This window comes from Rhodnius prolixus, unplaced genomic scaffold (assembly GCF_049639745.1).
Source record: "Rhodnius prolixus isolate KJV_2025 unplaced genomic scaffold, Rpr scaffold_2, whole genome shotgun sequence".
Taxonomy (NCBI): domain Eukaryota; kingdom Metazoa; phylum Arthropoda; class Insecta; order Hemiptera; family Reduviidae; genus Rhodnius; species Rhodnius prolixus.
The window spans coordinates 10,098,395-10,123,584 of NW_027411592.1; the positions used below are offsets into that span (position 1 = coordinate 10,098,395).

The 25,190-nt window shown below is 31.9% G+C and overlaps 2 protein-coding genes across 4 annotated transcripts; one reads left to right on the forward strand and one right to left on the reverse strand.

Moving 5' to 3' along the window:
• Positions 1–83: 83 nt before the first annotated feature.
• Positions 84–25,175, reverse strand: Npl4 (nuclear protein localization 4). 3 transcript variants are annotated; one of them, XM_074120802.1, is made up of 13 exons: positions 25,046–25,175; positions 24,743–24,823; positions 24,438–24,645; positions 22,220–22,349; positions 21,233–21,370; positions 21,032–21,155; positions 20,753–20,932; positions 20,428–20,565; positions 19,586–19,733; positions 19,240–19,400; positions 6,353–6,504; positions 5,388–5,526; positions 84–5,215 (listed from the first exon to the last, which is right to left on the reverse strand). In XM_074120802.1, the coding sequence occupies exons 1-13, from the start codon at positions 25,064–25,066 to the stop codon at positions 4,937–4,939; spliced, it is 1,899 nt and encodes a 632-aa protein (XP_073976903.1). In that variant the 5' UTR covers positions 25,067–25,175; the 3' UTR covers positions 84–4,936. The 3 variants fall into 3 exon arrangements, with proteins under 3 accessions (XP_073976903.1, XP_073976905.1, XP_073976904.1); XM_074120804.1 differs by having other exon boundaries at positions 24,929–25,064; XM_074120803.1 differs by lacking the exons at positions 24,438–24,645; positions 24,743–24,823; positions 25,046–25,175 and adding an exon at positions 24,037–24,287.
• On the forward strand, positions 7,758–14,773 carry LOC141450409 (uncharacterized). Its single transcript, XM_074120825.1, has 5 exons — positions 7,758–8,067; positions 8,703–8,849; positions 9,012–9,167; positions 9,246–9,404; positions 9,483–14,773. The coding sequence occupies exons 2-5, from the start codon at positions 8,703–8,705 to the stop codon at positions 10,590–10,592; spliced, it is 1,572 nt and encodes a 523-aa protein (XP_073976926.1). The 5' UTR covers positions 7,758–8,067; the 3' UTR covers positions 10,593–14,773.
• Positions 25,176–25,190: the final 15 nt, after the last annotated feature.

The following is a 25,190-nucleotide window of genomic DNA, read 5'->3' on the forward strand; positions in this document are numbered from 1 at the left end:
AAAATTGATCAAGAACTCCAGCACTAGCCGTAGAAATGAAAAAAGAAATTGAATGGGAAACATCAATAAAAACACATCTACAATTTTCTTCTCCAAAGTTTTTTTTAATAATATTCTTATAAATCTTACCAGAGACTACATCGAAAAAAAATAAAATGAAATAATACAAAAACATGGACAAAGAAACAATAAATACAATTGAAAAATTGAAAATTGAATTTTCTTCAATAAAACCATTTGATTGCTTGGTTCCAGCAAGACACTAAATTATTTAAAAACTAAATACATTGTTATTAAAGGGGGATTAGCCTTATTCTGCAATTAATTAAGGATATTCTTTTTAAATTGCGCTTGAAGCGATAATTTTTCAATTGCAACATGACATAAAAATTAAGGAAAAAATATTCAATACTATACTATTTGTATTATTCTTAAGAATAAATATTTTACAAATCTGAACTAACTTCTCACTTTTTTTTCTTTCCAAACTTTTTTTAAGAAAACAAAATTTTTCATTTCTGAACTTATTGAATTGTTGAAAAGTTATAATTCTAGAATGGAGTTCTCAGAAATACAAGAACAAAAAATAAATTGGCACAAAAAAAAAACATTCTACCGAAATAAACGAACATTTTTTATTTTTACGAAATTCATTTTATTTTTACTGATTTACTGATAAAGATACACATAAAGAAGCAGTATTAAATTTACTCACAAAAGACTGCAGGTGTACTTTCTGATTAAGATGCGGCATCTTACAGGGGTTAAAATATAATGTAATTACATTAGTGGATTTTCATAATGCCTACGGAAATTAAAATAAACAAATATTAAAGAATATAAGGACTCATTTCTTTTTACACATTTTTCACAAATGAGTAGAGTGCTGAAGAGATTGCTTGCTTCAATAGCAGGGGTGGAAAAACAACTGGAATGAAACATATCTGGGATGAGATCTAATGTTTTAGATTTCGCATCTTTGTGATTATGGGCGGAGAAAATTGCTGACAGTGATTTCTATTATTCTCAAAAAAAAGGAGAGAGAAAGAGTTTTAATTTTTTTTTAAAAAAATTTCCTCTGTTAGTAAGAGGTTGGAATAGTTAAAATTGCTCAGCTAAAGTTGATCTTAAGATGTACTAAAAAAACGTTGTAATATTTTTAAACAAATATGAGCCAATAAATATATATATAGATGGAGAAAATAATAAAATGTAGGTTGTCTTCAAAAGTATAGCTCATTTTTCTTGCGTCTTAATTTTCTATAGTGTTTTAATTTATGGCGAGCTATTACCAGGAATTCAATTCACTTTTAGTTGATACTAGTAGAGTAATCGTGCCAATCGGCAAACTCGAATAAGTATTTAAAGCGTTCAAAACAGCAGAGGCTGTTTCTACGAACAGTACTTTGAGTAGTAGCTCAGGGCCTACTAAAGAAAGTACATTTATTCAATTACTTTCGCAAAAGAGACGAGAGGAGTTTTGGGCGACCATCGAAAGTTGATATGATTATACGATAATATTAGTCAAAGCTGATTCTCCTTAAGTGTATCAAAACCTGTTAGCAAATCTGCGGTGGGATTGCACTTAAAGCAAATTGAAAATGTTTCCATCGTAAGTGTAAAAGCTTTTTGACTTTCGGAATATCTACGAGATGCAACAAAATCTTGAGCGCTGCAGCCGGTATTTTTCAACAGAAAGAACACATCGTCAAGTAAGTAATCGCAGCATTTGCCTGAATTCTCCTTTAGGCTGGATATTTTTTTTACGGTAATATTACAGTTACAACTAATTTGATACACTCATAATTTGAGCTGCAATAACTTTGTGACAATCTAATAAGATGCATTTCTAAAATCCTGTTGCAGCTCCACTGCTTAATTCTTTTATTAGTTTTGAACATTTCCTTACTTAATAAGTCTTAAAGCATTAAACATGACAGTCTTGTTAGAAAATTAAAAAACAAAACAAAATAATAAGTAGTTATCTAATTTTGATATCCTTTACTTTTTGTTTACCAGTTAGTATGGCGCAGCGATTCCTCAAATATGTGCTCAGATTGCCAAGTGCATGAACATAAATTTTGAAAAGATGTAGATGACTAAACTCCAGATATAAATGTATTAAAATTATAGTTGACTGAAATATTTTCAATAGTAAATTATGAAAAATAAAAAGTAAAGAATTGATTAAAAGTTGATTTTAAAGAGTTCAATAGCTTTCATCAAGAGAGTTGATGTTCTGAGAAGAGTTTAACGAAAAAAGAAATCAGCAAACAAAAGTGAAAAAGAGAATATTTTTTCTTAAAACAAAAGAATTGTGTACGGTTCAAAAAAGAATAAGCAACACAAGAGAACCAACTATCTTCACATTTAAGAAGTAAGAAAAAATGAAATATTCTTTTTATGCAACTATCATGACTTTCTAACAATTCTCTTTTAGATTTATTGATTAAAAAAAGCCTTAAAAAAGAGTTAATTTACAAAATAAAAACTGGTTCTTCAACAATATTGAACATAATTTTACAGGAACAGCAAAAATATATTACTAAAAGTTTTGATTTAAAAGGAATTTGAATTAATTAAATGCTTAAATTCTTTCAAATTGAGGAAACAATCAGGCATAGTTGGTTTCAATTCCCGAAGAGTTGGTTTTTAGTAGCATCTGATGTCCTGAGATCAAAGAGTAAGGGAAGCGGCACTGGTTGAGAAAGTGCTTTAATTTCATATACTAATGTTTCTTTTTCAGAATGTGGAGCGAACATTTAATATAATGGACTCCTTTAAACTAAAAAGAGATGAAAATACGCTATTATGATTCGCTGCTACATTAAAATTACAATGTTAACTTGAGAAAGTTTTGCTTTTCACATTTGCACACTTTCACATTCTCGTGGAAGCAAACTAATTTTACTGGAACATTAAATACTGAATACCGCCTGACATCTGGATATGTTTAATTTACTTCGCGATTATGAATTTAACAACCAATATGTGAGAGAAAATTTCGCCCAGTACGTTTTTGGAAGGTCTAAAAGACACACATCCACAAAAAAAAGAGGAAATAATAAGTGGAAAACTCCATTCCAAAAATCTCCAATGCAAATAATATTTGGTGTGCATTTCGGCAAACTGTAATAAAAATGCATTTATTATCACATATTATTTAAATAAAATATCAGGAAGAATATATCAACACTTTGGATAAATATTTACTAAATTCAAAACTTAAGAATTGGAATTAAAAAAAAATTATTTAACTAGGATATAATAACAAACATAGTATTAACCATTCAAGAAAGAAAATATTTTGACTAATAAAGTAATTAATCCTAATTTAGCAAACAAATTAATAAAAATGAAGGAATTAATCGATATTGAAAGATTTTAGGTTTTTATCGCACAGAATTTCAAAGTTTAGATTATAACAGTAATAGTAATAATAGTCCGAAAAAAAAGGATGCTAAGGAGGGTTTTATAAAGGATTCTGCTGTTCTAAAACATGTCTGAAAAAGAAACACAAGTATGCGGAAGAATGAGAATCATGAAGTAGTAGTTTTCTGAGAGCGTATTAGTCGTTTACCTGATCTTGTTCTTCATCTCCGCATTAAGCATCCGATCTCCACCCTAGTTTTGAAAATATTCGTGTATAAAAAGTTGTAACGTAGTTACAATTTTAGTACTTGTAACGCAGTTTTGCAACGCACTCTAATAGAAAAGGAGAAATAGTTTAGATAATCTAGAGTCTAGCTCAGATGCGATTTTCTCTAGTCAAGTGTCACTACAGCTAGGCAGAGTTGTCTTTCACGAGGAAGCACTCTAAAGATCGGCAGGGCACTGAGAATATTCAAAGCACCCATAATATCGAAGTGAAATAAACTATTACTGACAATATTAAAAATGTTACACAGCTAAAAACAAAACAAAAACAGAAAGGAATAGGTAAGTGATTTTTTTAACAAATTTGAGAGTGGGTGGAAAATGAAACAGGTCAACGCTCAAGACCAAATAAAAACCACGCTGACTGCTAAATTCAAAGAAAACATTTTCGATACTGGACAATTCTAGAGCAATGAGGACCCAATCACATTAAACTCAATATATTAATAGTGTTGGACAATACCTCAACATAAAAAAATAAATAAATAAATAAATGAAAGAAAATTATTTTAATCTGTTAAAGCGTTCAACAGCTTCTTCTTCTTCTTTTTTTCGACGAAAAAAATCAATAACCAGAAAAAAAAATTTGTCTTACGTTTTTGTCTAAGCTAATAAGTTAGAAATTAATGAATGGAAAATTAATCTATTCAATATTTCCAGTCAATGATAGTTATATTGATCTTTTCACGCCTTATTAATATTTTCATTTTAGTAAAAAAAAAAAAAAATATATATATATATATAAATACACAGCCAACATGAGAAAAAGTGCACCCACTGATTTATTTATTTTCTTTCTTTCTTCCTAACTATTAAAGTTAAGTTCCTCAAGATTACTTTCTAAATTGTAAAATAAATAGCTTTTGGTTAACTAATTTTTTCCAGAACGAAATAACTCAATCCTTATTAAATATAATTAATTGCTTTTAATTTTTTTGTTTTGTTTTATTTCTACAACTTAAAATGCTGCTCAAAGATCTTAGGAAAACAAACCCTGTATGCAATCTAAAAGAGAGGGACAAAGTTATGTATATTTATATTTATATTAAGAACATTAGAAGGAAAGGGGGGATGTTTCAGATTTGTTTGTATTTTGCATTTTTAATTTTAACTATTCTCATTATCACCTAATATGGAGTGGCCCAGTGCTGAGAAGCATACGAGGCTGTGAAGGTGCTGCTGAAGAATCATCATCATCGTCATCATCAAAAAGGTCTTCGTCATTTTCATAAACAACTGTTTCTTCTCTTTCTCCTTGCACATAATAGTGAAGGTGCGGTTATCTTGGTAATGAGCACATATCACATGCGGCTAGATGTGGTAAATTTAAAAAAGTGCAATGGGGACAAGTCCATTCTGCAGCGATTGAAGAGGACGCATTTGCACCGCCACTACTGCTACCGTTTTGTCCAAGTGAACTACCTAGTGGGCTGTTTCCACCGTCTCTACTTGAAGCTATCAACTGCTCAACGGTTGCCCAATGTTCTGAACTTGCCCATTCAGCCGCGCTTGCTGGATTTCTTTCATATACCGCTTTCAGAAGTGGACCTAAATAGTCCTATTAAACAAACAAAAACCAACGATGTTAATACAAATTTGAAGGAGGTAAAATTACTTAAAAATAACATAATGTTTTTCAGGGAGCCAATGCTCAGTTAGATTAATAATAAGGGGCTAATTCAAAATAATCAACTCATCGGTTCATCCGTACATGTAATTAGGATCTATACCTTCATAGGCAACATTTCCATGGTTGCTAAATATAGTAATACATGAAAGTCCGAGACTGCAGTTAGAAACTGATCATGAGAGAACTGGTGCAGATAAGAGGATAATGCGTTGAAGTCTTGAATGTGATGATCAAGCAATCTGTAAAAAGAATAAATATCATTAAGAAGGTTATGTTAGAAAGGTACAGAAAGAATATGCATTTGACAAATTGATCAAGAGAATTATAACAACGTGTAACTTAAATAGGAGTAACTTCATCCACCATAAAATTATTATTGTTAAGTTTATCCTAATATGCTTATTCGCTTAATTACAACATGTTTCAGACTTTCATCTGAGATTAATTCATCAGTTTCGTTAGAGAATTTGCCTTCCACTACCTTCCTGAATATGTCAAAGTGTAGAAGTTTAATAAATATTAAGTATTGAATTATAAAAGATTACTCAGAAGCTGCTTTAATGCGTTGAACCACTCTACCACCCGATTACAAAAACCTCCATAACAACTTATCGCCACCCACCGTTATTGTTATTACTAAATAACGATAAAAGTTCGTTTTTCTAAGCTAATCCAAAAGCAGGTGATGCTCTAACGGCCATCCTGGAAGCAGACGCACTACAAAAAGTTTGGGAAGAACAGAAAATGCCGCCCTAAACAGATGGGACGATATGACGATATAAAGCACGTTAAGGTAAGGTGAAAAACGAGAAAAGTGAGTGCCCCGTAATTTGAAAAATCGTCTTAAATTGTTACGTTTAGAGGTTTGAAATGTCACTGCATTTGCGCGACGAAAACAACCCACACCATACTCGAAGACTTCGCCAAAGGGTTATCATCTTTTCAAACATTTGAATAAATTTCTTCTTCAACATTGGGACTAGGCAAAAATGCAATAGACTTGATTCGCAGACTACTTAGAATGATGAAAAGTATTTAGTAATTTATATGTTATAATAATCTTACCTGTTCTCTACTGGGAAGGGTATTTTAGATGGATCTGTACGAAAGGTGTATAACGGCGACAGGGGTGTAGATACAGGCACGTCGACTAGTAAATATTCTACCGGCAAAGGTCTTGCCAATTTTGATACTTCGTTACCATATGTATCTTTTTCCTGTAAATAAAAAAAAAACGAGTTAAATTCTCCCTGAGAATACACCAATTCACTATTAGAGGAAACGTTAAATAAAGGAACATTAAATTTAATATGTGCATTCCTTTAATCCTTGATTTTTCCTTCTTGAACTTCACCTAGAACCCATCAAGTAGTTTTTCCACCATATCTTATCCTGATTTTCTTGCTTAATGTAATGAAATTTGTTTACTTAATGTGAATATCTTAAATTCTACAGGTTTCCAATTTTAGTTTTTTAGTTATTATAATGTAATTTTATTTTTTAGTTATATTTGGATTTAAACCATTTACCAATTCCCAGAATAAAGTGAAATTTGGTAGTAACATGTCCTTTTCTTGTTGCAATTTATGTAATGAAATTTTAAGGGATAAACCTTCAAAACTACAAATTTATTCAATTAAATAGCACTTCCACACAAACAATATTGTTCTTCGAATTTTAATTTACTTACAAGTTGAATTTCTATTAGGTATATTAATAAAGGTAATGAGGCTGTGCATTACACTTAAATGAAAGAGGGAAGCAAAACCAGAAAATTCTTAACAAGCATATTTTTGGAAAAATACATATTTGAAATGAAAGGTATTGATCTACCTTTAAGCAATAAGTACGAAGTTTACAGAAAACGACGCCGTTTTCGTGAAAATTGCAAAAAAAAAAAATCATTTTTTATCATTTGGGGACCTTAGAACGATTATTTACAATTGTTAAAATAATACAAATGAAAATCCATTATATAAAATCTGCACAAACGCACCTTACCTCAACTGGTAGCAACTAAGAGAGAGAGAGAAAGAAAAAAAAATAAATAAAAGAAATGAATTTGAAAATATTTCTTAACTAAAGTTATTTTATCATTTATAAACTTAAAATTTAAATTTATAAACAGAAACCTGCAGAGTATTTACTTTTTAAACATAATAAACTGCAATAAAGTAATGACCTAAGCAATATTATAACGATGTTTTTTAAATTTTTATTTTTTTTAAATAACAAACAATAAGTTAAATATAAAGGAAGTAATGTTCAACAAAGGTAAAAGATATTTAAAGTTTGTTATTATTATTACTATACATTAATAAGACAAAAATACTTGGAAATAATATCTAAATCGGATATCAAGTACAAGAGTCAATTAAAAAAAACGTTATAACTGCTTTCAAAAATAAAAACAAGTGAAAAAAGGCGGTGTTGATTTAAATGGCAGAAGAGACGTAAGAGGTCGCAAGGTTCGATATTTTGATTTGTAAGGCAAGCGACAACATCGTCCGCCATGCTGGTTCTCATCAGTGCTTTAGCGAGTCCCATGATGTGGCAACAACCGCAACTTCAGTCGAGTTATTTGTAAATAATACATACAAACTTTAAAATTTCATCTATGTGTTTGTGAAATTTGTGTATATGTTAGCTAACTTAGACGACAAACGCGTGAAGTTGTGATCTAACGTTAGGCAATACTAAAGCTGAACATCGTAAAGACAAGTTCTACCCCCCTGCTTTGCCTACCTTCGCCTTCATTGTATCTTAACAACAACATTAAGGTAAGCTGCAGTAATAAAACGATAATGATTATTTTCAAAATTAAAATTAAAATATGGTTAGTTTAAATGCTTTGACATAATAAACAATTTTTTTCAAATAAAATATGGTTCTGTTTGACGTTTTGAAATACAACGAAGATGTCAACAGCTTCTAAGAGGGGGAGTTTATTAATCCATAACTAAATGAACTGTTAGTAGTTTTTCCCGCACAATACTAACTGTGCATATTTTAAAGATAAAATAATTTTTACAGTTACCTTAAAATAAATAAAGAACTGTAAATAAACTAAACTAACCTACAACAACATAACTACTAACCTCTATTAAACGAAAATAAACATTTAATTCGTTAAAAAATTATTTTTATTGCAACATAACCTAAATTTATTTATTATACTTAGGAAATATTTGAGCTTAGCCTTACTTAAAAAATGTAATTATATTTTAGATAATCAATATAATGTACGTAAAATAACGTAATATTACCGTTAATTAATCTTTATTACCAGTAATTAATTTAATAAAAAGAACTGAATGTTTATTTACAGTACTACTAGTAAACATTATGCCGGACCGATAACTATTCGGAACTGCTTAAACATTTATTTTTCAATTTCATTGGTTTTTTCCCTTAGATGATGGATGCATTAGCTCTGAAAGAATTAGAAGAAATGACAGTTTGCGGCTATTGCAAACAAAAATTTAATGATGGTGACCAAATACCGAAACTTCTCACTTGTAAACATTATTTCTGTTTAAGCTGTATACACCCTATGATGAAGGTAAATTTGTAAATATGAATTAAATTAAAGGAATATGATGTGATTTATTAAACATAATTTTTTTATGACAATTTAGGAAACTAAAAAAATTAAGTTTGTTTTCTCTATTTACGGAATATTTCAGATATAACTTCAAGTTTATCTTAAACTTCGTTGTTTCAGGGTCACGAAGTATTTTGTGTTAACTGCTGGAAACGTACTGAGCTAGCAGAACAAGGACCGGAGACGTTGCCTACTTACAATCCTATATTGCAGTTATCCCTAAATTTTTCGAACATGAAATTAGCTCCGTCCAAGCCCCAGGAAAAAGAACGAAAAGTAAATAAGTTAAAATGTTATTCCATTTGCCTTATCAAGTAATACATGATTATTAAAAGTCGCTATTTTTTATTATAGTTGGTAGTGAGCGAAAATTGCCATAGGCATGGCATGCCATTAACTCTATGGTGTCAAACGTGCAGTAATTCTATCTGTAGAGCTTGTGCCACACCTGTTGACCACCCTTCTCATCAAATAAGATCTCAAGCTGAAGCTAAGGAGCAACTTTTATCAGACGTGAGTTTCAACAACAGTGAATGCTGAACTAAATGTGAATAGTCAATTTAAAAATGTTAATTACGTTTCCTTCTACAGGTACAAGTTGAAATGATAGCTCTAACCAAGCTGATGCAGGATATTTCCAGACTTGTCAACCAGCAAAGAGGATTTTTATTACAAGTTTTGGAATCGTGTATGACGCTGAAAACACATATAGAAACGGATCTCCAAAATGGATGGGGACACATGCCCGAAATCGGAGAAACACGTGAACTCTTGACCAGAGCACGCATACTTCTCAACCAACTTGACAACCCAGCTGAAGCGCAGGCCCTGTTTTCCAGTCTCAACGTTGAAAAACAGAGATTACAAACCAAAGTACAAGAAATGTACTTTCAGTGCCAACTGGACGATTTGATTTGCAACTCGTTAGTTGTTTTTGACTTTACCTTACTCAAACAAGCTTTGGCTAGTATTCACACAACAGATTCGCCCGTTCAACCTCGCAGCCAAGTTGCACCGGCAAATCCTCTCCTTTTCCTCACAAATTATTGTATGTCACAACTTTACACTCGCCACATTGTGTCAAAACAACAACACATTCAGCAAAATGGAAATGTTGACTACATTAAACCTCCATATGATATGAGTTTGGCAGTACCGATTCAGCAATCGCCAGTTGTCGCACTGAACGTCCGTCCTTCAAATTCATACCCATTATTTTTTTTCAATATCGAAGTTAACGGAACACCACACGGGCGGATTGTGATTGAAACAAGGCCAGATGCAGCTCCAAAAATGTCTAAGAATTTTGCAGTTTTATCCACAGGGGAAATGGGTATTACATACAAAGGATGCACTGTCTTTCAATGCTGGGAGGGAGAATCAGTAATAACTGGCGACTTTGAATCAAACAATGGACGAGGAGGACGATCAATTTACGAAGAAGGATATTTCATGCCTGATGACACGAAGTTTCCAGCGGTTAGGGGTGCTGTTGGCATGCGGCGGACACAAAAAAGACACGATAATCTTGGAATGGTTGGCTCTCAATTTAGAGTAATTCTGCAAGAAATGCGAGGATTTACGGCAATATTTGGGCATGTAGTAGAAGGTATTGAACTGGTAGAAAAAATTGCATCATTTAGTGACCAAACAGGAAAACCAACAAAAACTGTAGTTATCGTCAACTGTGGTAAACTATAGATAACTACAGTTTAATACAATTTTCCATATACCCAATTATTTTATTCTTTAGTAAAATTTATAAGCGGATTTATTAATTTTATATATATATTTAGAAGTTAAATATATCTGAAAAAGACTGGATAAATTGCTATTATGGTGCAAATTCTCGATCCTATGTTTCGTGAACATAGTCCTTATTACGTTTTCGGAAAAAAATTAAGGACCGGTATTAGCTTAGGAATAATTGGGTATATTGAAATTCGAAACAGCTCGAACGAATTAAGAATACATAGAGATACAATTATTAACATATTGACAGGACTAAATAATTTTTTTAACTTGTAACACTATGAAAACATAATCATTAACTGTTTAAGTATTGATCCTTTCTAAGATGAAAATGTCAATTGTTAAAAATTATATCACTATGCAATATAAATAAATATAATATATATATATATATCGGCCAATGTAATGTTTAGTTATGTGCATTATGTGTAGAGGTATAGTAATAACGTGGTTATTTTGTAAACGTAGTTTGGATCTCAGGCCTCTCACCGAACTGTACAAATTTAAATTTATTTTACTTTTCACAACTGATTTTTCCCTGAGGCTATTTTTGTACGGCGTGGGGTACAACGAAACGTGATTTTTCAAGGGAAAAACCTGCGAAATACGGGACTGTATATTCGGTAAAAAAAAAAAAAAAAAAAAAAAAAAATGACGATGTATTTTTGAAACAAAAATATTGAGAATATTTTTAAAAGAATAATTGTAGAAAGGGTATATATACATATATATATATATATATAGCATGTTACTTCGAGCGATACCAAGTTGATCGAGTTATTTGATATAGTTTATTTTTTGAATCAAATCGATTATCACGGAGGTGTTTACGTTGTTATATGTTGCAGTTAAAATAGCTGTAGGTTTGTACACAATGTTTAGAGTGTTCCATCTTTTAGAAGTTATGATCTTTATAATATATAATACTAATTTGCTATTCCACAGAACTGTAGAGAAACAGCCAAATAATTAATTATTTCGGGTATACATTCGACAGTTTATTGATGAAAATACAATCTTTAAGATGGATCATTTTGTGTATAGTAGTTTAGCCTCCCAACCGATGTAATCCTGCCGTTACAAACTCGAATAATAACGAGAAAATAATGGTTATTTAGTCAGGGTTCTAGTGAAAGCCTAAAAGGTACGCGGCGGTAGTTCGAATATATTTACTCGTTTTATTTTTAAATAAAAAATTGAAAAAGAAAAAAAATCGGCGATTTTTACTTTATGTTTATTTGTTTTCATTTACTTTCCTTTTCGGTGTTTAGTTTATTGGTTGGTTTTATTTTAGCTTTAGTCTGTAAGTACAGCCAACAGCAAATGTAATTTAAGTTTAATACCATTGTTAAAAAACGTTCTATCCTACCGTTTACAATTATAAATCAACACTTTAGCAATGAAAAATGTTTAACATTTTTTAATGATTTATTTTGTGTAGCAATTTAGATTTAATTTGTGCAAATATGCTCTGTTTAAGTTTTAATTTAATTTGTGAAACAATGTAGGCCCAATAATTCTATTGTAAAATAAATAAACTGTTTTTGTTAAAATTTTAATGTTATTACCATTTCTTAATTTGGAAATTAAGTTCTAATTTAGTTATGTTGGCTGTATAAATTCCAAAATGAGTAATTTTTTTAAAAAAAGAAAAAAAAATTATATCTGCTTGCTGTATACTGTTGTATATTATTTTTAAACAGGAAATGTTCTCTTGACTTCTTGTGTTTCCTGGATATACCGTATATTAAATGTTTAAAAATATTAAACCTTATGCCAGATTTTTGTGTTCACCTTTTACTCTATTCTGTAAATCGAAAGAGAAACACTTTTTTACAGATATTTTCAAATTCAGTTTTATTTTGATAGAGACAAACTGTAGTACGTTCGGAAAATTTGATTTTACTTCTATCGGACATCACAGCTGATAAGAAACAATCATATAAGATAACATATATTTTTAATTTTATTATTTATTAAAATTTCGCAGAATTTTCTTAACAGTAAAAGGAAGCAGAGCGATCTTATTATGGTATTGACAATACTTGATCTGAGATAACCCGGGTTTGAAAAAAAGTATTTCTTGAAAATTGTGATTGTAAACAAAACATTTCATCAAAAAAATATTGGAGCATTAGCGCTAATAGCAGTATTCACTTATCTCTCTCCAATGCTCCTGATTCCAAATCGAAATGGACTATCCTTCGTAAGCTTTCCCTCTGTAAATCCAATCGCTCCTGCCCCATTTCAATATCTCCTGATGACCTGAACGTCCACTTCACTTCCTTCTTAACCAATGCCTCTTCTAATGTTCCTGCTCTCATTTTACCCTCCTTTGATCCTAACAATTTCTTTTTCCATCATATTGCTCCTGAAGATCTCCTAACATCAGTTCTGAAATCCCGTACAAATGACTATGGCCCTGACAACATTCCTGTTAAATTAATTAAAGCCTGCCTCCCAGCGATATTGCCAGTCCTTTACCATATTTATAATTTCTCCCTTCAGAATTCTATTTTCCCATCCTGCTGGAAAACAGCCCAAGTCCGTCCTCTAAATAAAATCTCAAACCCCACCTCTCCTATTGATTTTCGTCCCATCTCTATTTTATCAAATTTCTCCAAACCCTTTGAACGTTTAGTGCAATCCCAGCTTTCTAATTACCTCGAACAAAACAATCTCCTTAATCCACTCCAATCTGGCTTTCGTCCTTCTTATTCCACTCAATCTGCACTCTTGAAAATTACCCATGACTTGAAGACGGCTATTGACGACCAAAAACTCACCATCCTTATACTCCTAGACTTCTCCAAAGCCTTTGATACCGTTGACCATCATATCCTGCTATCTAAACTCCCTCTCTTTTTCCAATAGCACTATCCGTTGGTTCCAATCCTTCCTGTCTAATCGTTCCCAATTCGTTGTCACTCCCGATAGTAATCCTTTTTCACTTCTTCCTTTGTCACGTGGTGTACCACAAGGTTCTTCCCTATCTCCCACCCTCTTCTCCATTTACATCAATGACCTTCCTCTTTCCATCTCTCATTCCCAGTATCACCTCTATGCTGATGATTTTCAGATTTACCTATCCTTTTCCCCGTCGGATTTGTTTGAAGCTGTATTTAAACTTCAAGAAGACCTCAATAATATCTCAGCATGGGCCACGAACAATAAGCTTACCCTGAATGTAGAAAAGACCAAAGCTATTGTTATTGGCTCCAACCCACTCCTTAAATCATTGGCTTTTCTTCCTAATCTTTTCCTTTACAATACCCCAATAAAATATTGTTCCTCTGTGAAAAACCTTGGTATCACTTTCGATCAAAACCTATCCTGGAAAAACCATGTTTCCCAAATCTCTCGTCGTTCCATCCATATCCTTAAGCAGTTTAATAGTTCCCGTCACCTTTTTCCAATTAAGACCCGGCAACTCCTAGTTTCCTCTCTTATATTCCCCCATTTCGACTATGGTTGTTTAGTGTATGGCGCGGTCTTTCTGGGTGATATTGAAGCTAAGCTTAAGCGCCTCATGAACTGCTTCATAAGATTTATTTTCAGCATTTCCAGAGACTCTCGCATTTCGCACTGCTACGATGAGTTGAAGTGGCTTTTTCCTGTCTAACGCCGTCAATATTTTTTGGCTTCTTTCCTTTTTCAAGTCATCCAGTCTCAAAGGCCTTCCTATATTTTTCAACTCCTTAAGTTTAAATCCTCCATCCATTCCCGTAACACTAGATCTCGCTCATCTGATCTCTATATTCCCTCTCACCGTACCTCATCCTTTGACAAGTCCTTCCTAATACGTGCTACCTCTCTCTGGAACTCCTTGCCTTCATCTGTCCGCCATGCTCCTACCCTATCCATCTTTAAATCCCGTCTATTCAGTTATCTACTTTCTATTCAGCTTCCTCCGAAATTCTAATTGTTTTAATTTATTTCCTTAATTTCTGCTGTTTTATTATTTTATTTTTACTTTCATTTTCACTTATTATATTTTCACTTTTTGTAAATACTTATTTATTTAATTATTTTCTGTCTAATCACAGGCCAAACTGTTAAGGCCTCTATTTGTTCATGTATTTATTCTTAGGGGGAATAATAAATTTCTTTTCTATTTCTATTTCTATTAACTCGAAGTCGCACTTTACTTAGGAGTTTTTACCTATTTTGGGGAATATTCTTAAAAACTGGCCACTGATTTCCTTAAAATTTTGTTTTATTGGAGTGTACAGTCCCCTTACTTAAGAACTAAAACACCAAGTGTGAAGATAAGGGCCTGACCAAAAGTGCAAATTTTCAAGTTATTTTTTGTATTTTCAGTTTTCCGCATTTTCCTTTACTTCATAAAGTGTGCATAAAATTTTCGTTTGAATCATATTTCCAGGAAATTCATTTCTGGGAGAGGGAATATTTAAACATTCTTCAGATGTGACAGAAGACTTCTGATTAATGAGGGTGTTGGAGACCTAAAGAAAAATTGAGATGAACCAAGTGGACCGCCAAGGTACCAAGCAACTGTCCGGACAAGAATGGTTAAAACAGATCCTTAAAAACGTCCATACGGGACTATCGAAACCCATTTGGGAGTTGCGAAGGATCTAAAAAAAATTCAAACACGATTCTCTTGACCATTTACGCCAAGGAGCCTGAAGATTGAGTCAAGGCTTGTCACGAAGGTTGGATGCGGAAAGGAAGGATGGGTGGCTCTCCCAAGCAGTGTATCACCTAACTCATTCCAAAGGATTGCTATATACTTGCTAGTTCCGCTTCCCACTATACAACGAGGAAATAAATATACTTTTGTTGTGGACACTACTTCTTTAAATGGGTTGAAACGTATGGGCTGAATGATATGTTGGCAATGATTTACTACCGCATTAGTTAAGAATTTCACCTCGCAGTATGGTCTTCCAGATGAGATACATTCAGATCAAAGACCACAGTTTAAGTCAGCTATCTATCTTCCGAGAGTTTGTGCATATGGGATTGGTGAAAACAAGGATGATACCCACATTCGGATGGCCTGGTCGAACGTTTCATCAAAACGTTGTATGACAAGCTGCTATTTTAAGAACGGGCGGGAAGACTCCTGGGATAATGGTTGCCTTTTGTAATGAGAGCACATCGCCCCAGTGAACAAGAAATACCTCATACTATGCTCTGTTTGGGCGGGGAAAAAAAAGTTGCTAATAGTGTCATAAAAAGGGTAAAATCTCTCAGCGAATACATGAACAACAAACGATACCACTTGGAGGCTGCCTTTGAATATCTCAGAACAAGAACTGAAGCAACAATGTACGAAAGGACTAAAATGACACAAAATGCACTAACTAGGGCATACGTGAGAATTGTATTAAAATTATAATAAAGAAATTATAATGAGCTTAGAAATAAGTAAATGTGGAGAGTTGGTGATATCAAAAAGCAAAAAAAAACAAACTTTGATATGGTTTAAAGATGTAGTATTGTGACATTTAATAGTTGTGAATGTAAAGAGCGATTAAAAGAGGATGGAAGGTTTTGTGGAGATTTAGATAATTTGAAAACTTTGGAAAACATGCGATCTGGAAAAACGAGGATAGCTAATTTCTATGTTTTAAAGGAGACTTTGGGGTAGTGTTAGAGCGTATACATCATGTTAGTGGTAGGATCTCAATTCGAATTCTGCTTGTAACTACTATATTTGTATTTATATCTGATTTTACTCAAATTCTCAAGGTTTAAAAATTCATTTTACAAAAACTCTTCTTTTTCCAACGCATTTAATTCTCTTTAAACAGCAAGAAGGATGTAGCATTTATTATATGCTAACCAAACACAAGTGCAAAAATGATGTTGAAAGCTGTTTGGAAAAGTAACTTAACTGTTTTATGCGCCGATTATTACCGCGCATGAGAGATTGCGCACCACAATACTCCACAAACGAAAAGGCATTAGAGGATATGTAAATTTCGTCTGTCGATTAACAAATAATGAAGGATATTATGAATGACTTCTTGAAGTACTTGATTGCAAATTAAATAAATCCCCTTTCATGAAGACAACGCACCTTCCCATGCTAGAAGGTATTCTGACGGAGAGAAAACTAAAGGATTTGAAGGGTGAATGGTCGAAAAATCAGCCTCCCTTTACACCAGATTTTACATTTTGACTTGCACTTATTCCAACATTTAACGAATGAGTTGCTGGAAAGTTTTGAGCCAATAGAAGAGATAAAACACCTTAAAATCTCCACAAAATAATTGCCTTATAATAAAAAAACGCAACTTTTTTCTGCCAGATAGAGAACATACATCTTTATCAATCAGTTCAATTGTTTTTTTAGAAAATTTTGACCTATCTTTACGATATATTAATAATTGCCATCCTTCAAGAAAAGGCGAAGAAAAATATATCAAGAGTACGGATGCTGTAGCTCGCTCAACTTGATGAGTAATAGAATACTTCTTTCCTCATAATACTGACCCTGACGTTGGTTACAAAAATTTAATAGTTTTTAAGAAGTTATAAATTATATTTGAGAATTGCAAAAGGAGAAACTCGTGTGTGTATCGCACAAAATGTTGTTCTTATCTTCTTCAGTTCTTAGGAGAAATTGTGTGATTAGGACATTTGAGAATTTCACTTTCCCAGCAGTACTCATTTTAAGATAAAAGTGCAAAAAATCCCGATTGTATATTGTGAAAGCTTGAAGGAAATAAAGAAAGTAATACAAATCAAGAAAAAGGAAAATTTAGAGAAAAGGGTTATTCAGACGGAAGAATAAATTACTATGAATGAATACGAAACTAAATTTTTTTTTTGTATACAGCTATAAGTACACCATTAGAGGTTTCCGGTTAAAAAAGGTGCTTGCAAAATACTCAAGTAATAAATAAATAGGAAGAGTACTAAAGTTATCTGTTATGAGGAAATGGAAATGACGATCTGATGTCTGAAATAGAAACTGTAAATGAATTAGAACCATTATCTTTTGAAAATGAAATGTAACCAATTGAAAAATTAAAAAATAACAGAAGCACCTGGGAAAGATAATCTAGTAACGGAATTCTTTCAGCAAGGGGGAGAAGGATTAATGGAAGAAATTAGGAAAGATGCCGACTAAATGGAACACGAGCCAAATACAACTATAAATAAGAAAGGAGAGAAAATTATGTAAAAACTATCGGGAAGTATCACTCCTACGTAATAGACTTTTCCAATGACTGGGCTAGAAACCATACTTTTAAAAAATCAGATTGGAACACTTACATGACAAATTCTTGTTAAACTTTAAATTGTGTGAAAACTGATGCGAACACGAACATGTCTTTCATTTATCGCAATTTAGGAATTTATTTTTTCTGGAAAATATTTCGTTTGTAAGATTAGTTCGTACATTACTTCATTTTGAACATTTGTACGACAAAAGAGGGTTTAAAAATGCTTAACAACATTCTCATCTTTCCGAACTTCCTTAAATGTTTTACATAAAAGTTATAAATCTACATGAATCCAAGAAATAAAAGTTTAAAGAAAAGCGTTTAAAAACTAAAAAAAAATCGATTAAGAAAACTGCCACTTGTTTTAAGTTGATTTTGACGTAAAGCTTATTGACGGCTCGCCTCCTTCCACTGGTGGCACCAATTAGAATTTGACTTTCTTTTTTTTTAATTTTCTGCTTTTGGTAAGTTATGGTGACCTCATTCTCAAAATAAATAGAATAACTTATTGACATGAGTTTTGTTCGAATGCATAAATTCAAGAAGACCACGTTTTATTCTAAAACTGAAACAACCCTTTTCTAGAATGGATCAGAAGATAATGAAGTAATTGTGCATTAAAGTTCCATGTAAATGGCGCGCAAATTTTCAAGCCTAATATCTTTAGATATAATACATTTTGATTCTCTAGACTGATATTTTAATGATTAACATAGGATAGTGCTGATATTATATAAGTGTTCTACTTCTTAGTCAATCTTGAGTAAATTCACGTTAAATTTATTATTGATAAAGTTTTAGCCAGGCCTTGCGAAATGTATTACGAAAATAGTAAATTAATAAAACACGAAACACGATAAACATGAATTACTTGCTAATAATTCCTCAATAGAAATCGTGGTATGAACGTATTACATATTGTAGTGAATAAAAAGGCACATAAAAGAATATGGTATTCAAACAGTAAATTATTCTAGTAAATGATACTTTTACGGCCACCAGTACACTACACAAAAGTATCTGTAAAAAATTAATCTTTAAAAATATGAATATATCGAGTAAAAAAAAACCCTTCGACAAAAATACCATAAAGAGTGTGAAACGTGAGGCAGAATGATAAGATGATGGATTTATTGCAGTGACCAAACATTACAAAATAATTAGGCTCGATAGAAACTGTTTGGGGGACACAATACAACCTCAAACGATTAGTAGCCTTAAAGAAGACAGTGTTCTATTACACAATAGAAAAGTAAAAAATATTAAAAGAAAAGTTTGAACGACCTGTACTTTTTTGTTGTTAAATTTACTCGGCCTGGCCTTTATTTTTTGTTAAAAACCAAGCGTATCACTAAAGTTATTGTAGCAATTACAAATAATAATAAGCCACCAACCTTGTAATATACATCAGGAACGTATTGTTTATCAGTTGATTCTTTGACATAGCCGAGCTGAGGGAAGTCTTTAGTTGGTACTAGGCACTGATCTCTCACCAGAGACATGCATTGAGCAGATACAGCGTAACCTTCCATGTGGACTTGGTTCTTGGAATCACCTGAAATTTCAACCATGATGATATAAAAACTTAAAAGTTAATTTTCAGCCTAAGTTATTAAAAGGCCAACTGAAATATAACTCAAAACTAAATTTGTTCATAGCAACAAGAATTTCTTTTAAATTTAAAGTAAAACTCATAACTAGTTGCGTATAAATTACAATTAAATTAAGGCAAAAACTGACCTGTAACACAAACTGTGGTGAACTTAGAACCAAAATACCCCGTCGGAGAAAATTTACATGGATTTGGATGTTGATTTTGTAAATAACCTGCCATAATGCATTCTTGCGCAGACAAGAAATGACTTTCAATACCTCTAATGTGTTTAACCTATTAAAAAATAAATAAATAAATAAGAAATGTACATAATTATGAAATAAATTATCTACAAAGTTCTAGAAACTTCTTCAGTAAGATTTCAAAAGCGTGAAATAATTTATTGATAAAAGTCTGATAACACAACAAAAAATTGTACAAAAACATTATATTAAATGTTATCAGAACTGAATTTTCAAACCACAACTACAAATGCTGGGTATGTTCATCCAGCTGCTTCAAAACATCTAAAAGGAACGTGAATTTGCCTAAACCCTTTAAGAGTGCGTCCTTTCATAGTACTTACAGCATCGAGATCCTGTTTTTATCGAGGAACAAAACTATGTTCCCTACAACAGAAAAGTCGCCAACTTTCCTGTTCTGGTCGTTCTTGGGGCAAAGAATTTAAGACAAATCCTATGCAAGTAGTTCCTCACTGAGGAATCGCCTTAGCTGAATGTACTAATAAGGTCGGGGTTTTTCGTTGATAAAGAATGAAATTTCAGTGGTACCCCTTAAGAAGTAGGAAAAAATGCTTTAATATTCGGTCGTTTTATTGGTGCGGATTTTGCTATTAGCAAACTAATAAATGCATGAATATTAAATTTCATAATTGGAAATTTTTTGTGAAAACGCACTGAATATTTATTTTATAAGTTATTGATTCAGCTATGTAAGAAGAATGCAATTGGAATCTACAAAAACTTACTGTTCCTTTTTGTGTATTGTCAGCTATTAGGTCAGTGAATATCCATCCCACTCTTGTAAGTCCTAACTGATGAGCAATTTCATCAACTAAACTCTCCCTTTCATCAGGAAGTACTGTTACTTTATCTCTAGTTGTTTCCTGCAATTAAAATTAAGACTGGAAAGCAAGTCTACTAAATGATAGAGGTAATACAGAGAGAAATTCATTGCACTACAAATGATAAGTCGACAGTTCTGTTTTTTTTTTTTTTTTTTTTTCATTTAGTACTACAAGAGTCTCAACTCTACTTCATTGAGACACAAAGATTTAATTAAAAATAAATTACCTGCGGAGGTTCATAAATGACAGAAACGGAGGCACGTATCCCTAGAGGTACATCCGAATGGATCTCATATTTTCCATAAAGATAGCCCATTCGTTGAAGACCAGATGCCCTCCAGTATTCTAAAAACCTTTCTACTATTTCTGGGTTTTCAAACATTACATTATCGACATGGCGGTAAACCTGTAACGTTCAGGCTCACTTATTTTATATATTCATAAAGATAGAAAGAGTAGAAACAACAGAAAACAGAATTTAAATGTTGACAATGTGAGTTTGTACCTGTCTATTTAGTGTGATTGCAGATGGTTGACATTTTGAACAAATCCCTCGAGGCCATGGTGGATGATCTTTACAACCAGGTTTAATTCTACAAGTAGTATCTTCCAAGGCAACAAATTTTCCCCTAAATAGAGTAAACCATACGCAAATCATGCCAACTTATTTAAAATCATCAAAATATATTTTAAACATAAAATATACCTGTCAACTCCACCTGTGAGTTTACGTAGGTAAGCGTGAAAAGACATATGTTTTATGTTTTGTTCTCGGAGGTAAGCTTCGTCGTAAGGTTCAATAGGGGAACAGTGCACACAACAAGCATTCCTCCCATGATGACATCTGATAAACGACAACAAGAAACGTTGAAATAGGTGCATCAATAATAAATAAGAGTAAAATGAACAAAAACAATTCTTTGTCAGTCGCCCGAAAAGAGGGTTTAAGAAAAAGATACATGCATGTTATATACAAAAAACAAAAATTAAACAAAACAGAAAGCTAAAACTCTAAATTTAGCGAAAGCATAAATATGTTACTGAAAAACGGAGTAAATAGAATCTTTGTAATGGTTATAAGAGAAAGTTCAGTGAGAATTCTAACTCAATTTTTTTGAATAAAGTACTCCCAAAAACTACCTAATCATGCCATTTTCTTATCTACTTTTCTATGTAGTTTACAACTAACCAATTAAATACCTTTTAACAAGGCAATTTTGTATTTTCATATGTAACAAAAAGGGGGATAAACAATATACCAACACTATTTGTGACTAAGTTTTTCGAAACTAACAATGAATTCGTTATCATTAAGTGTCCAACTGAGTCCCTCAAAAAAGATCAGTGATCCACAAGAATGCAAGGACCAAAATTGAGAAATGATAGTTTACTAGAATCGAGGTGCAGGGGTTCCGGTTTCTAACCCCACTAGAAAATCTTAGATTTTCATTTAGTATTTAATCTTTGCTTTTCTTACCACATACTGGTAATGGAAAATACTGCCTGTAATTAGATTACACCGTCAAAAGGAGGCGAACTATTTCAGATTTTCACGCATCTTAATAATAATAAAAAAAAAGCTCCGAATTTGCAAAGCTTTTAACTATTATCAAGTTAATTTCCGCAAGTTTAAAAAGATTTAGTCAAAATATATTAAGATGGGATAGATTGTACTAAAAAAATAAAATCTTACAATTTCTCATCTTTATTGCGATGCACCTTGCCATCCATTCCCCACAATATCTGATCTACTTCATCCTCTATTACAGGCTGAGCGGGTCCAGAAGCATTTTCATATGTATCCATTGCTTTCCCTGGCTCTCCTAAAATGTTTAATATTTATGAAATTCAAATCAGTAGTACTCATACACAGGTTCTGAAATTTTATCAGTTGTCTTTTAAACCTTAGGTTATAACAATAGACTAATTTTGATGGATAACTAAAAAAAAAAATATCAATATGGATGAATTAAGTTGCCTGAAAGATGCCTTACCTACTCACTGAACTCTTCAAATCAGTAAGTTGAGTATATATTATATAATATATATTTCTAAGCTGACAAAATTTAATGAAAATCTAGTTTTCCTCTTTACAAATAAGTCTTTATGAAGTTACTTAATTTTTATAAGGAAAAAATTAACTTCAGATTTCAAAAAACAACCGACACCGCCAACATTCACACTACATGTTGTACATAGGAGGTCTGCAGATTTATTTAATACATTTAACCACTGGGTACAGTTTTGTCAGAAGGCCCCAAATACTTTCTGAGAGAAAAATCTGATACTGTAGGGCGGCACAAATGATCTTTAAAAGCATTACTGATTTGGCTTGTATATTTTCCTGAACAACTAATTCCAATGAAAAATTGTTTTGAGGATTTGTACTTGAGAGGATTCGGATGGTGAATCATTCAATTTATGAATTAATTCCCTCTATATTAAATTACCACTAACTGTTTCAAGCATTATTAAGCGTTTATTAGTCTTAAACTCTCTCTCTTAGTAACTTTTTTTTTAACAATCGTTTTTGCCACTGTTTTCGGGGACATTCTTTCAAAACCTTAAATGAACATATATTTTCCCAAATGGGCCGCCACAAATTGTGAACAATTTTTTTTGCATATATTTGAATTCTCATGTTTATGAAGATAAATCTAGGAAATGGCAAGAAAAATATGAAGAACTTCTTCAAATAGATGGAATATTAAGAAAAAATAAGTTAAAATTGTTTGTAATATCAATTTTCATCTATAACTTGTTTAATTACCAATTTAAGTAATAATGTGTTTGAGGGAAGCTTAAATATAGCAAGAAGAAGAGGGAGAATTAAACGATTTGTATAAAATGTTTATAAATAATTAATTCAAAGTGATTCATCAAAGTATTCATGCCGTTGCAGATGAAGTTGCAGACTTGTGACTAGTTGGCTACAAAAACAGTAAGCATAAAACTTTGCTGAGATAACTTTACATAAACATGACTGAATTGTATCAGAAAAAATTTCCTTATAATTTGTACAAGATAAGCTTTATTTCAGTATCTATTCGATTTCTTAAATGGAGAACATAATCAACAGTACTCAAAATTATGAAAAGTTTTTAAATCTAAAATAATTTTGAAATTGTAATTAAGTTTCTAATCTGACAACCAATGATGGAAAATAAAGAGATACTACCAAATAATTTGCTGGTTTTTAAGTAATGTAGACTACATTTTAAACAATGAGACTCTAAAACTTTGTAGATATGCAAAAAGAGTGAACAGACATGGAGTAATGCAGACCACATTTTGAACTATGATTCAAAAAGGCTCTAAAACATTTTTGATATTCAAAAAAGTGTTCAGATATGAGAAACAATGACGAAATGGATGACGATTAAGTCTCTTCTAAATAAAAACTCTAGCTAGGAAACAGAGCATTAGCTGCAAATACATCAAGAAAAGAAATCAATAAACTGCAGAAGTGACAATGAAGTTAATTTATTGATATGTAGAATAAAAACGTACTTTCCTGCATTTGTGATCTCAACATTATTAAAATGAACAATACCGAAGTGAATGGGATGTGAATTTAGATCGCAACATTATGCTATAACAGGTATTTCACAAATATCAATAAAGAATTAACTCAGGAATCACTGTCTGTTTTATCATCGCCGTAAATCAAAATAGCATAAAAAAATTATTGTCACTTTCTTGTCAGTTTGTTAAAAAAATCTAGTAAATAAAGGGAAGTTAATTTTATTTTTAAAGATTAATTGAACAGCTCTGTTCTTTTAACTTTCTTCTAAATACAATAATTTGATTTAAACATATCTAAATAAGTTGCTATGGAAATAGCAAAGACTCATAGTCCATTAAACATAATTAGCAACAATTATCAAAAATTTTAACAAAAAATTGTGAACCTGAAAGGGCGCCTTGTGAGTTTGTAGCTGTAGAATTCTGCGTTGGCCAAAGGTTAGTCCCTTCATGAGGCACCAAGTATAAAATATCTCCATGCTTTAAACCTATGCCGACAACTGTATGTGATCTAGATGAATGGACTTCATCTTTATTGTTCCGGTTACGGTATAGCGAAAACGTAAATCCACTTAGTGAAAATGCATTATACACCTGGAAAATACACTGTATGAATCTTGCCTTATCGAACTAAAATAATGTGACATAAATGAAAAATAAATAAAATAATGAGGAAGCAATGATAAATCACCTTTTCGTATATCGTTGTCGTGTTATCATCTAAATTTACGCTTATTCTTTTGGTCCCTTCTGAAGACTGGATTCTCAACACCTGAGAAACATATAATTATAACTTTTTAATGGTACGCCCCTTCATTAAGAAAAATAACAAAAATGTATTCAACGAAAAAATTAACTTGGTGACAAAGCAACTAACAACTTTGGTTAGGAGTTTATAAACATTCACAAAAATAATTAATAAATTCGAATCACTTGAAAATTTAGTTCATGCTTAGTTACAATACTCAGAATTTGTATCAAAGTAAGCCCTTACAATATTTTTTAAGTTTGACATTACAGAGCATTTAATAATCCCAATGCTGTCACGACGGATGCACTTTGGTGGTAAAACAGCTGATCCTGTGTTGTATATTACACTCTCTAAGGTCTGTTCACTAAACCAAAACACGTAAGAAAAT